The 13,341-nt window shown below is 47.2% G+C and overlaps 1 protein-coding gene across 1 annotated transcript in view; it reads left to right on the forward strand.

Moving 5' to 3' along the window:
- Nucleotides 1-13,341, forward strand: part of HYDIN (HYDIN axonemal central pair apparatus protein) — a 216,389-nt gene that overhangs the window by 42,250 nt on the left and 160,798 nt on the right. The window contains exons 10-14 of the mRNA XM_056862322.1: nucleotides 4,753-4,871; nucleotides 6,581-6,804; nucleotides 7,910-7,977; nucleotides 10,998-11,230; nucleotides 12,895-12,995. Coding sequence (XP_056718300.1) covers nucleotides 4,753-4,871; nucleotides 6,581-6,804; nucleotides 7,910-7,977; nucleotides 10,998-11,230; nucleotides 12,895-12,995 — 745 coding nt within the window. The remainder of the gene's footprint in view (nucleotides 1-4,752; nucleotides 4,872-6,580; nucleotides 6,805-7,909; nucleotides 7,978-10,997; nucleotides 11,231-12,894; nucleotides 12,996-13,341) is intronic.

Below are 13,341 nucleotides of genomic sequence, written 5' to 3' on the forward strand. Positions count from 1 at the left end.
GTGGACTCTAATCTGGAGAACTAGATTTGATTCCCCACTCTTCCACATGAGCAGTGGAGGCTAATCTGGTGAACTGGATTTCTTTCCCCACTCCTCCACATAAGGCCAGCTGGGTGACCTTGGGCTAGTCACACTCTCTCAGCCCCACCTACCTCACTGAGTGTCTGTTGTGGGGAGGGGAAGGGAAGGTGATTGTAAGCCGGTTTGATTCTTCCTTAAATGGTAGAGAAAGTCGGCATATAGAAACCAACTCTTCTTCTTCTTTTAGTTATTACTGGCTATTAAGTTAGTGGTTGGTTATTAAGTTAAGGGAGAAATTTTGAATGGAGAAATAGGGGGTACGTCACCTTTTCCCCCACAATGATTTTCCTCCCCAAACCCCCTCCCCCCCCAAAAAAGCTGGTTTGCTTTCTATGTATTTGCCCTAGTAATATGCATTTGGAATCCCACGGAGGCAATGTGGTGCAGCGGTAAGAGTGTTGGACTAAGTTTGAAGAGACTTAGGTTCAGATCTTTGCTTGTACCGCAACCCTCTCTCCCTCAGACTGTCCTACCTCATCATAGTGCTGTGAGGACAAAATGGACACACACCAGAGTTCCTTGGAGGAAGGGCAGAATAGAAATATACTAAACAGAGAAGAAGTTGGTTGGGGAGCAGAATTACGGGTGGCCAAAGGGATGCCTTCAAGTTCCCTGACATGCTTGATTTCTCAAGAGGACAGCCCCATATTTGTGGGCTCTTAGAGGGTGGACTGGAATGGTGTGAGAATAGTCCACTTTTGAAAAGGTACTTGGCTTCCACGGGGGGTGGGAGCACAGGCCTCAGTGGAGCTCTTCATTAAAATTGCAAGCTCTTCATTAAAAACCCCTGTCATTAGTGTCCAAGACACTGGAGAAACTTGTCAGCTATTACTGTGCTTCAGGTCTAATAGTCTGGAAGGACTGATGGGATCCCCATGGAAACCCAGTACAAGGAGCTGAAGGAGATCCTGTTTAAACAGAGAAAGGGGGGGGGAAGTCTCCCACCACAGCTGTTGCCCAGCGGGAGGGGAGCCGCAGTGGGCGAATGAACAATTGGAGGCAGTGGCCGCTCATTCATGCAGCAGGAGGGGAGACTAGACGGCAGCAAGCCTCTGCCTTGCCTTGTGCTCTGAAGAGGAACCATGTGAACACCAGAGAGGCACCATAGCAGAGGTGGTCCAGAGAGAGAGAGAGAGAGCAAGTGAGAAGGGCCCAATCCCTTGGGGATCCCCAGTCTTTTTTCGTTTGTTTGCCATCAAGTTGCAGCTGATTTGCGGCAACCCCGTAGAGTTTTCAAGGCAAGAGATGTTCAGAGGTGAACATTTGCCATTGCCTGCCTCTGCATACTGACCCTGGCATTTCTTGGTGGTCTCCCATCCAAGCACTAACCAGGGCCAACCCTGCTTAGCTTCTAAGATCTGACAAGCTTGGGCTAGCCTGGGCCATCCAGGTGAGGGCATGCCCCGTCTAGCCACTGGTTAACATAAGAACATCAGAAGAGCCCAGCTGGATCAGACCGGTGGTTAGGGTTGCCATCCTCCAGGTCTCCCAATATTACAACTGATCTCCAGGCGATAGAAATCAGTTCTCCTGGAGAAAATGGCCACTATGGCAATTGGACTCTTTGGCATTGAAATTCCCCCCTCTCCAACCCCCCCAACCTCAGACATCACCCTCAAAACCTCCAGGTATTTCCCAACCCTGCAGATGGACCACCATCTGGTATTTCTCAGATGGTGGTCCATCTGTAGGGTTGCCAAGTCCCTCTTCACCACTGGTGGGAGGCTTTTGGGGCGGAGCCTGAGGAGGGCAGAGTTTGGGGAGGGACTTCAATGCCATAGAGTCCAATTGCCCAAGTGGCCATTTTCTACAGGTGTACTGATCTTTATTACCTGTAGATCAGCTGTAGTAGTAGGAGATCTCCAGCTAGCATCTGGAGGTTGGCAACCCTATCCATCTAGTCCAGCATCCTGTTTCTCACAGTGGCCTATCAGTTACTCTGAAGGACCAACAACAGGTCCTGGAGGCTGAGGCCCTCTCCCGCTGCTGCCTCTTGCGCTGGTATTCAGAGGTTTGCTGCCTCCGTGATGAGGAAAAGGGCAGGCCGCAATGCTGCATAGGGTAGGGTTTAGGCCACTGGCAGTCACCCCTCGGGCTCTGGCAGCTGCCTGGTGATGGTGCCCCCGACACCAGCCCAGGGCAGGCAACCTGGGCTCTTTATAAGGAAAGAGTCCAAAGAGACACACCCGCCCAGGAGGGCATCAGGGCCAGCCCTTGCCGCTGCCAGGCACAACTGCAAGGCATTGGTATGGGTCTGTGGTAATTATGATGGGAGGCCGTCACCAAGCAAACCCCATGCAGTGCTCGGCAAATAAGAAAGAGCTTCCCTGGCATTTGTATTCTGTAGGTGAAGGCTGTACAGTGCCACAGACAGACTACAAATTAAACCATCCACTTACACAGCGGGAGCGAACGCTTTGATGAAGGATACAGCGTTGTTCTCACTCAAAACCCAGAAGGGGGGATGCTTCCCTGGAGGGCCCACCAGATTTTATCCTTTCATCTTCCAATCCAGGCTCAGTGGTTACAAAAGGGGAGGTCTGCCATTTTAGCAGGAGACACCCCCCCCCCAATGCAGGGACAAAAGTGAACTTTGAATTTCACGGCTGGCACTCCAGCTGGCCCAGAGTGGGCTTTGCCAAGAGGCAACTGCACTGACATCAGTGTGCTAGGGTGTATGAGCTACGGGAAAGCCAGCTGTACAGAGTAGGGCCAGAAGACAAAATCAGAGCTGTGGGTAATGATTGCCCATTTCATTTTTCATGGTGAAAGTAGTGCTTGGAGTGAGGCCAAAATAGGGTTGCCAACCTCCAGGTAGTAGCTGGAGATCTCCTGCTGTTACAACTGATCTCCACCCGGTAGAGATCAGTTCACCTGGAGAAAATGGCCTCTCTGGCAACTGGACCCTCCCCAAATGCCGCCCTCCTCAGGCTCTGCTCCAAATATCTCCAGGTATTTCCCAACCCACAGCTGGCAACCCTAGGCCAAAATGACTGTTTTACACCGTTTGCTGCTCTTTCTTCCCTAGTCTGCTGCTGGTTTGCTCCAACAATTTGAGAAAAGTTGCACAGATTGTATTTGGGGTGTACTTACTTCCCCAAGCCAAATTCCAATGTATCTTGCCGTGCAGTGCTAATCAGAGTTCCATCTTTCTAAGTCCATCAAAACCAACTGGCATGGAGGAATGCAACTCTGCTTAAGGTGGCACTCTTGGTGTAATAAAATGTCACCAAGCCAATCCATCTCTGTGTCGGGTTGCGAGGTGTCCCCCCCCCCCCACTGGTGGGAGCTTTGTTGTGGTGGGGTGGGGGGAGATTGGCGCAATAACGCCACTTCTATGATAAACCCAAAAGTGACAGGGACGTTCTAGTGCACTCCTCCAAAAACTCTAATCGACCCACTTCAGATGGCCTGCTTCTCCCCGCCAGCCAGCTGAGGGGTGGTGGGCAGCTCCGTTAATTGACAGACAGTTGTCATGACCTGGTATCTGGCAACCCTATGTCTGTGGCAGTAGAAGGGAGTGTTTCACACCACCCAAACATCCATAGCCTGAGTTTACTCAGTTGAGGAGGGATGTTTTTCTGAATAAATGTTCTCTCCTTCCCTCTTTGCATACCAAGTAACTAAGATAATTCTGTTCCTGTACAAAGCTATTATTTCAAACTTCATGTAGAAGGTCCATGGTTCAATCCCCGGCATCTCAAGTTAAAGGTACTAGGTGCTGTGAAAGACCCAGTCTGAGTAGACAATACTGACTTTGATGGACCAAGGGTCTGATTCAGTATGAGGCAGGTTCATGAGTTCAAAAGCCATCTCTTGAACCCAGGATACTAACGAACTGTCAGAAATTGTCATCTTGATGGATCACTGTGAGTTTCTGTGGGTTTTCCCACTTAATTAAAGGATACTGCCCCAGCCTGTGACCGTACAGCTTGCTGGGCACCCCAGCACTTTCTTCTAAGGCAGAGCAGCTTATCTCATCACTGGTAGCAAACAATATTTAGCCCAGGACCCCAAGAGGGAAATTGTCCTAGGACTACAGTCCATGTTGCTTCGCATAAGAGCCCTCTCCCTGGATAGATGTATCCCACGCAAAGGGACATCCAGGTTGCCCATTACCAGACAGGCCCTGAAAGTAGGGTTGCCAACCTCCAGTTTGTGACTGGAGGTCTGTTGCTATTAAGTCTGATCTCCAGGCAATAGCAGTTCACCTGGAGAAAATGGCTGCTTTGGAAGGTGGACTCTATGGCATTCTACCCCATTGAAGGTCCCTCCCCGCCCCAAACCATGCCCTCCTCAGGCTCCACCCCCCAAATCTCCAGGTATTTCCCAACCCAGAGTTGGCAACCCTACCTGAAGGACCATTGGTTCCAAACTGCCTCAGCATTGCCTGTCCTGAACTGTCTGACTGGGAGCTCTGGGCAGCCACTCACCTCCATCTTGGTTGCCCAATTGGCCCTAACTCATGTCACATGAAGCTGCCTTATACTGAATCTGACCCTTGGTCCATCAAGGTCAGTATTGTCTACTCAGACTGGCTGCGGCTCTCCAGCATCTCAGGCTGAGATCTTTCACATCACCTCAATATAATTTTTAAGAGCCCCAACAATTTAGCGTAGCAGTAGGTCTCTGTTTTGTGACAGTCCTTATGAGGGGTTACCATCTTTGCAGGCCGTGAGAACCGACTCCCTCTTCGCATCAAAGGAGAAGCCATGGGTCCCAAGCTGCTTTTCAACTTTGACCAGCTGAACATCGGCAAAATTTTCATCGGGTCATCCCACAGTTATGAGGTGAGCATTATCACAGGTCGAGTCTGTGGCCTGCTGAGGAGGTCATGGGAATGATCTGGTGTTTTCCACAGGCTCGTGCGATTTCCCCATTGCTGCTACAGCTGCCAATTCAGCACAGTGGCAATGGGGCTTCCACATGGCAGGTCTCCTCACAGTGTTGCCTCTCCGCCACTTGGGGCTTTTTTTTAGTTCTTCTAAAATCAGCACATCGAACATCATTCTATCATTGTAACTTTATAACTGTGGTTTTCCCCCCAGATTTCTCCCCCTGAATTCCTAGCTTTCATTTTTGAAAAAAGTAAGCCCCCTTCCATTGCAAAGACATGACTTTGTCCTTGTATCTCCACACTGAAAGAGGCTAGAGACCTACTTTTAAAAAATTAAAGCTAGAAATTCAGAAAGCCTGATAGAAATATTGCTATAATGTTATGAGATTCACTTGCAGTTTTTTAAAAACCAGATTTAAAAAAAAAGCCCCAGTGGCGGGTGAGGATAATGGGGACAGGGAAAATGGCTGCTGCGTTGGTGGGATCAGGAGAATCTGAACTTTCCCACCCCTATGGTCACCATCCAGATGTTGCAATCTTTCTCGGAAGTTTCCAGCACAGCAGGTTTGGGCAAGATCACTGCAAAGCCAGGGAAACCTTGGGTGGTGCATGAATGCACCGCCATGCTGTGGGGGAGGAACCCCCCCCCCCAACAGTGTTGAATCCAGGGCTAACAACTGGTGTGGAAAAGGTCTCTGTTTTTTCCTCTCCACAACATGGTGAGACGTGCTCAGCAGCGAACTCAGGTCTCCATGAATGTTCTTGGCTATTGCTGCTACAGAATGAATGTGTTGTAAGCTGCCCTGAAGAAAAGAAGGGGGACGGCACCAAGGCAAAATGAAGGTAAGAAAAATAGAGTAGAGGGAAATGAATTATTTAATAATTTTTGCAACCCCAACGTGTTTTGTGTGCAGCTTCGTCAGGGGGAATCTTTCAGATTCTTTTTATTAACATCCCCAGGCATGTATTAAGACTTAAAAAAGGTTCCCCCTGATGAAGCTGCATGCGAAATGCGTTGGGGTTGCAAAAATTATTAAACGATTCATTTCCCTCTGCACTGTTTGTTTCCTTGCCTTCATAAGCTTCCTTGAACCAAGAGGAAAGGCAGGGCATAAAGGTTTTAATAAATAAAAAAAATGTGACATCTGTACTGCACTAAAAAAGTCCCAGCTCAGTTTCATTGGTCTAAAACATCTGGAGGGAGATTCTGCAAGTGTGTTTGAAACAGAAGTATTTTCGTTGGCCATTTATGCAGGGCTGTTTCCCTCGCGGTCATCCCAGCGACTGCTTTGGGGCTACCTTTTGATTATGCATGGCTTTCCCATTCATGAGAGGACACCTCACTCTCCCCATGCATTTTGCCTGTGTTTCCCAGACGCTATTTTAGCCAGAATACAGAAAACATGGGCAAAGTGTGCGGGGAGCACTAGGCAAGCTCTGACGGTTGGGGAAGGCATGCATAATCAAAAGGAAGCCCCAAAGCAGTCGGCAGGGGTGACTGCGGGGAAGCAGCCCTGCATGAACGGCCTTTGCCTTCTCTCCAACCAGCATCACCACTTTGTTCCTCAGATTTAATTGGGAAACCTAAACCAGTTTTGCCTTTGAGGTCAGAGATCCTTCCTTCCTGTTCTCATCTTCTCTCCCCACCCCTTTTTGCTCCAGGCCATCCTGTCTAACCAAGGAGCTATAGATGCCCTCTTTAACCTGACGTGCTCATCCACCCTGCTGGGCTCCCGCTTTAACTTTCAGCCCAATGAAGGTATCATCCTACCTGGGGGCCACCAAGCCATTCAGATCACCTTCAGTTCCACCATCCTGGGAGAGTTCTGTGAAGAGTTCCAGTTCAATGTCAATGGATCTCCCCAGCCTGTGAACTTAACAATTAGGTAAGCTGGAAAACCAGTGACCGTGCACATCATGCGTGTCTGTAGCACTGTTTGGAGCCAGAGCTGACTTGGGGGCATGGGGACCCAGACGTAATATCTGTATACATGTTATGTCCTGCTTCCTGTCTCATGCTAGTGTGACCAAGAAATGAAACTGAGTACAGGGCTAGTCAGATCAGGGTTCTCTCAGTGGATCTCAGCATGGGATACAGCTGAATGGGAATAGCAAAAAAATATGACATTAGAAATGGTCTAATACTATAGTTTGGCTGCAGCTGAAATGTAAGGTCTGAATTCTACCTTTTGATTTTTCTGTAAGTCATACTGGAACATTGTAAACAAATAAATAAAAGGATTTCCTGGGGATGGGCTGACCCTGGACACCCTCAGGGCCTTCTCTCCAGGAGCAGGTCCATGGTGAGTGAAGGGAATCTTGGCTAATGGCTTCCCTGGCAGGGCCCTAATTTCTTCTGCCCCACCCTCCCCTGAGGTTTTAAGAGGCTGCTCTGCCTGCTTACACAGGCCTTAGCGGGGGTGGGGCTGCCCAGCAAGCTTCCGTGGCCCAGGGGGGATTCGAACCTAGGTTTCCCAGATCCTAGTCCAACACCTTAACCACTACACTATGTTGACTCTCTATAGTACATATATCCCACCTTATCTTCTCAGACCAAGGCAACACCAGATTGCGAGGTCACAAAACATTTCAGTCCCAGTATCAAGAGGGTTTTTTTTTAATGCAGAGATTTTAAATGCACATAATTTATAAAGCACAGATTACAAATCCCAGAGAATTTTTTTAAAAAGCCTCTCAGAAATAAAAAGAATGCAGCCAAATCCACCGAAACAGTTCACCTTTTGCCAAATGTTATCTGGAATAAAACTACCTTATGTTATCTGGAATAAAACACCTTCCTAAATACAACACATGAAAAGGCCTTCTGTACCCGCCCTGAAAGGCCATCGCAAAGGAACTGGGCACTTCCATTCCAAAGGTCCTGCAGAGGATCAGTATGGCCACTGAAGGCCATTTTCTCTGGGTCACACACTTTTTCTCTGGGTACATTTTCAAGTGCCCACTTCCTTATTTCTCTGTTTTCCCTTCCAGGGGTTGTGTTATTGGACCCACGTTTCATTTCAACATCCCATCTCTCAATTTTGGGGATGTCTCCTATGGTAAGTTTATGCTGCTTAGAACGGTAGTTGTGTGCTGGATTTTCGTTTGAGGATTATTGATTGCCTTGCCGGACCCAATTAGTCTCGCATATTGTTTCCAGCAATGGACAGCTATCTTCCTTTGGGTGCTCACAAGTGGAACGTGACAGTCACAGTGGGGATCCCTTCCTGTTTGTCCTTCTGCTTGATACTTCCTCTGAACTAACCACAGAAGGCAAAAGGATGTGACATGGAGGGCTAGGTTTTGGTGGCAGAAGGTGTGGGTGAGGTGAGGCGGTGGTTTTGGGGTGGTTGTAGAAGTAGGTTTGGGGGTAGGGTTTGAAGGAAGAGAAATTACAGGTATTCCAAGTTTGGTTGGGGAGAACTAGGGGCAGGAGAGACTAACAAATGAAGAAAAACATTTCATCATCTCTTGATTATTACTGCTGGGTTCAAGGCAGACAAATGAAAGTAACCACATCAGGTGTACCTTCCTACACCAGTAGAAGTGGGTTGCAGACCCATCAATTTATCTCCCTGTATTAGGGTTGCCAACCTCCAGGTACTAGCTGGAGATCTCCTGCTATTACAACTGATCTCCAGCCGAGATCAGTTCACCTGTGGAGAAAATGGCTGCTTTGGCAACTGGACTCTATGGCATTGAAGTCCCTCCCCTCACCAAACCCTGCCCTCCTCAGGCTCCACCCCAAAAACCTCCTGCCGGTGGCAAAGAGGGACCTGGCAAACCTACCCTGTATGCCCTTGATAACTGTGCTTAGGGCTAATGCTGCTTTTGGCTAGCCCATTTTCTCCTCATGTAGTATGAGCACCCACCTCCAGGTGAATGGGCTTGCTAGTTACCTATATGTTTGGACCGAGTAGAAGAAAAACTGTTTGCTTACCTGTTACTGTTCTTTGGGAGGTCATCTGAGCCACCGCAAAATCTGCTGCCACCTCTCATTATACTTGGAGGGGAGTAGGGTTGTTAACCTCCAGGTTGTGGCTGGAGATCTCCTGCTATTACAACTGATCTCCAGTCGACAGAGATCAGTTCCCCTGGAGAGAATGGCCCTTTGGCCATTGGACTCTATGGCACTGAAGTTCCTTCCCTCGTCAAACCCTGCCTTCCTTAGGCTCCACCCCCCAAAATCTCCAGGTATTTCCCAACCCTAGAGAGGAGGGAACTGCACATGACAATCTGTAGGAACTAAGTGAGAAGTTTCTCTCCCCTCCCCATGTACAGCCATGTACACAATAAGATTGCCAACCTCCAAATGGTGGCTGGAGATCCCCCGGAATTACATCTGATCCCCAGGTGACAGATCAGTTCCCCTGGAAAAAATGGCTGCTTTGGATAGTGGAGTCTATAGTATTATACCCTGCAGAGGCCTACCTGTTCCCCAAACCCCACCCTCCCCAGGCTCCACCCCCAAAATCTTCAGGAAAACCCTAGTACAGAAAAGGGAACCTTTCCCTCAGGGAAGATGATTTGAGCACTGATTTCCTGGCTAGATGTTTTGGAGATATTTTATGCAGCTGAAGAACCTGCGTGAGTGATAGCACCAATGATCTCTTAAGCAAGCAACTTGAGTTTTCCAAAACTGACAGAGGGAAAAATAGAGAATAATAAGAAGAGAAGCAATCCTCCAGGAAAAGTTCTAGGTATCAGACAATTTTGTCCACTGAAAGGATCAATCCATAACAGGGCTTCATTGGCTGATCTGAAGAGCTGGCTGAGAGAAAACCAGATGTGTGTGTGTGTGGGGGGGATTTGGCCTTGGAATTAATGCTGGTGAATTATCTTTCTGTATTGCAACAGTTCCTCATTTTCCTTTGTTACCTCTAATAATTTGCTGGGCTTGAATGAAATGGCTTTCCCTAAGTGGTACTTAATATGGCAAATGCTGGTGGCCTTCTAGCTAAATAGTGGAAGCAAGAACAAGTACCTAATTTAGAAAATTGGCTATGTAAGATATGGAACATCACCCTAATGGACAAAATCACTATGTTAAAAGCTGATGGACGTGAGAAGCTTAATGCACAGACTCTATACAGGCAGTGATAGACTCTCTTTCTTGCTTTTTGGAACTAAAACTTGCCAGCTGAGCTGGAAAAGAATGAAATACCAAATTGGATTTGATTCTAAGGTGAAAAAGTGATTTAAGGACCTGGACGTTCTAAATAGAGCCATAAAGTAGAACACTCGAATTAATGATCTGTTTTTGAATTTGGAACTGAGGTATGTTTGTAAATATTTATTCTCATTGTTTTAAAAGTTTTTTTGTTGTTGAAAAAATAGCTGCCATATATTAAACTATTTTTTTTGCCAAGCATAATTCTCATAGACTGGCGATTTTCACTGGCCAAACTCCCCACAAGATGTAGGAAGCTAAATAATATTAAACAGAAAATAGAAATTAAAAGCAGCAATAATCAATATTAACATAGCATTCAAGATTTCCTAGCACAGTATTTTTCAAATGGATTTTACTATCACTCGTTAAGAGGTTAGTAATTGATGCTATGGTAGGTGTAGGCACACTTTGGAAGTGTGGAATATTGGTATGTATGGGATGTATGTATGTATGTGGTATATGTTAATAATAATAATAAAAAAAGATGTAGGAAGCTTGAGGGAAGCTAGGCAACCCAGCAGAATTTTCTCCTGGTAAGATCAGTTTTGCTTATGTTCAGACCTTGACTCATCACTATTGTCAGACTCAGCTTGGTAGGCGCTTAAAAATTTTTTGCCTAGTCAATCGTCAACTGACTGATGCATGAGGGGGCTGCCTTACCACGTAGCACGAAAGCATCGTTTAAAGAGCCCTCCTTCCCTTTTAGATCATACGTGACTTGTCCTCAGGAACTAACTGTTGATTCAGCACCTTGAGTGACCCTGGACATATAGACAGTTATATTGGCTCAATTCCCATTGCTGAAGTAGCAAATGATGAAGGACTGGACCAGCTGTCCTTTTGGCTCCATCGCTGAGAGATATTATTGTTACTAATTCTTATGGGGTGGCCATATTCTTTTTGCAGGTTTCCCTCACACACTTTCCTGCTGCCTCAGCAACACATCTCTGGTACCGATGACCTTCAGCCTCCGTGTCCCGGGAGATGGCTGTGAGCTAAGCGTTGAGAGTCGAATTCAAGCTTCTGACATTACACGGGAAGACTGGAAAAAGGCGCACTTTGGAAACCTGAGGCCGAAGGAATTTACCATCACTCCCACCCAGGGTACCATCCGTTCCCAAGGGCTCATGAATATCCAGGTATAGTGCCACTTAAGGCCGCTGCTTATCCTGGGTAGCGGAGCTGACAGCAAACTTGAATACACACGATTTGTGCTGGTTAGATGGCACCTTCCATCAGCACAGCCACTGGGCACTGATTGGGTGGCAAAATTACCCACTTGAAAGTTAATTTGAACAACGAGAGCAATTATGCTTTTCAAATTAGAAGCCAACAAAAGAGAAAAGTATTCTGCTCTCAGCTGCGACTTCTTCCTTTTCAGCATTTCAGAAACCTGCTCTTTCCCCTCTGTTCTTACTACTAAAATACTCCTGGTCCAAGCTCTGATTACCTCTTCTAAGCTATTATAACCCACTTCTTGTAAGCCTTCCAACCATCTGTCTCTCTTTCTCTACCCGGTCACCTGGGCATTTTATGTACGGGTTGTTTCTGTGGTGATCGCCCCCACCCAACTACTTCGGGGCTTCATTTTCATGATGCTTGTCTTTTCCGACCTTTAGAAGCCACTTGACTCTCTCCCTCCGTTTTTCCCTGTGTTTTCTGGATGCTGTTTCTGGTGACATCCGGAAAACCTTTTTTCCGCCAAGGGCCATTTGGATATTTATAACAACATTCACGGGCCGTACAAAATTATCAACTTAAAAATTAGCCAACCAAGCCCCAAGTAAGCAGCAGCCCCAGATGACCCTCCCCACATGTTTCTCTATGGCCCAGGGTGGGAAAGGGTTAACACAGTTTCTTGGGCGGCGCTAGCAGCTCCATAGCTAATGTCTCTTCTGCAAGGGGGAAGAAAGGTTCCTTTTCTTGGCAAAACAAACTTGCATCCGCCTTGAATAGAGGCTATTCCTGTCCACGGCAGGGGGCGGATCGCCAGTCTTAGATCCTTCTGAGCAAGAGATCTGCCAGGACCCACGAAGGGCCAGACCAAATAACATCGCAGGCCTTAAACGGCCCCCAGGCCTGACGTTCCCCACCCCTGTTCTAAAGGTTAGAAAATACATGCATAAGAAAAATGAAACCCCAAAGTAGTGGGGGGGGGGGAACACCACGGAAACAACCAGAGTATAAAAGGTCCATCTGTGTTAAATTCCACTTTCTCTCTTAGGTCTTTTATTCATGGCTGTTCCCATCATGGTCACCCCTCTGACCACTTTGGGACTTTGTTTTGATTATGCATGCCGTTTCCGACCATCAGAGGTCGCCTCGCTCTCCCCCTGCGTTTTCTTTCTTTTTTGCCCACGTTTTCAGAGATCTCTTTTTATCTCGAATTTGAATTGCCAGTTTCTTTTGACGGGCCACACAAACAGCAGTTGCTTTAAAGGCATGCTGAGATCTTGGTTTTTACTTGGATGAGGATTCGTACAATAGGAATTAGCCCAGGGGTCATGAGTCATGTGTGATTAGGACTGGATCGAAGTGGTTTGAGAATTCAAAAGGGATGTCTTCATTAGCATCCATTAGCCATAGTTCTTAGTAATTTGCTTTTCTTTAGCATACCCCTCTTTGTACCCCAATATCCCTAGTTTGCTTTTCTTACACATTTTATGAGCCTGCCTTCTTTTCTCAGGATTAGGAAGAGATCTATTATTTGGGGTGGGGGTTGAAATTTGCAAAAATAAATGGACAGCCACCCTGTGGCCGGGAACTTTGCTCCTGTAACCAAAATACTTCTCTCCTGCGGCAGGTGACCTTATGTTCCAACACTGTGAAGAAATACGAAACGGCACTGGTGGTAGACGTGACAGGTATCGGCGAGGAAGTGCTGGCACTTCTAATTACAGCCAGGTATTGTCCCTTTCACTGCTGCGCTTACTGCAACAAACTGCATATTGTGGTCCAGAACAGATGGAAGAGCTTATGACAACTCCACTGAGAATGCCTGGGGGGTAGGAGTGAGAAATTAGACTTGTGATGGTCTCCTGGACTGCCTTGCTCTGCAAGAGAGATGAGCCAATTGTTGTGAAGTCTTGAGTTGGATGGAAACTGTTTAGCAGTTGCTCCAGCTTTCTCCCTGCCTCACCCCCTCCACGATTGGGCATAACCCTTTCATGAACCTCTGCACTGTTTTTTTTTTTTAACACACATGAAGCTGCCTTATACTTAATCAGACCCTCAGTCCATCAAGGTCAGT

Source organism: Euleptes europaea, chromosome 17 (assembly GCF_029931775.1).
Source record: "Euleptes europaea isolate rEulEur1 chromosome 17, rEulEur1.hap1, whole genome shotgun sequence".
Lineage (NCBI taxonomy): Eukaryota > Metazoa > Chordata > Lepidosauria > Squamata > Sphaerodactylidae > Euleptes > Euleptes europaea.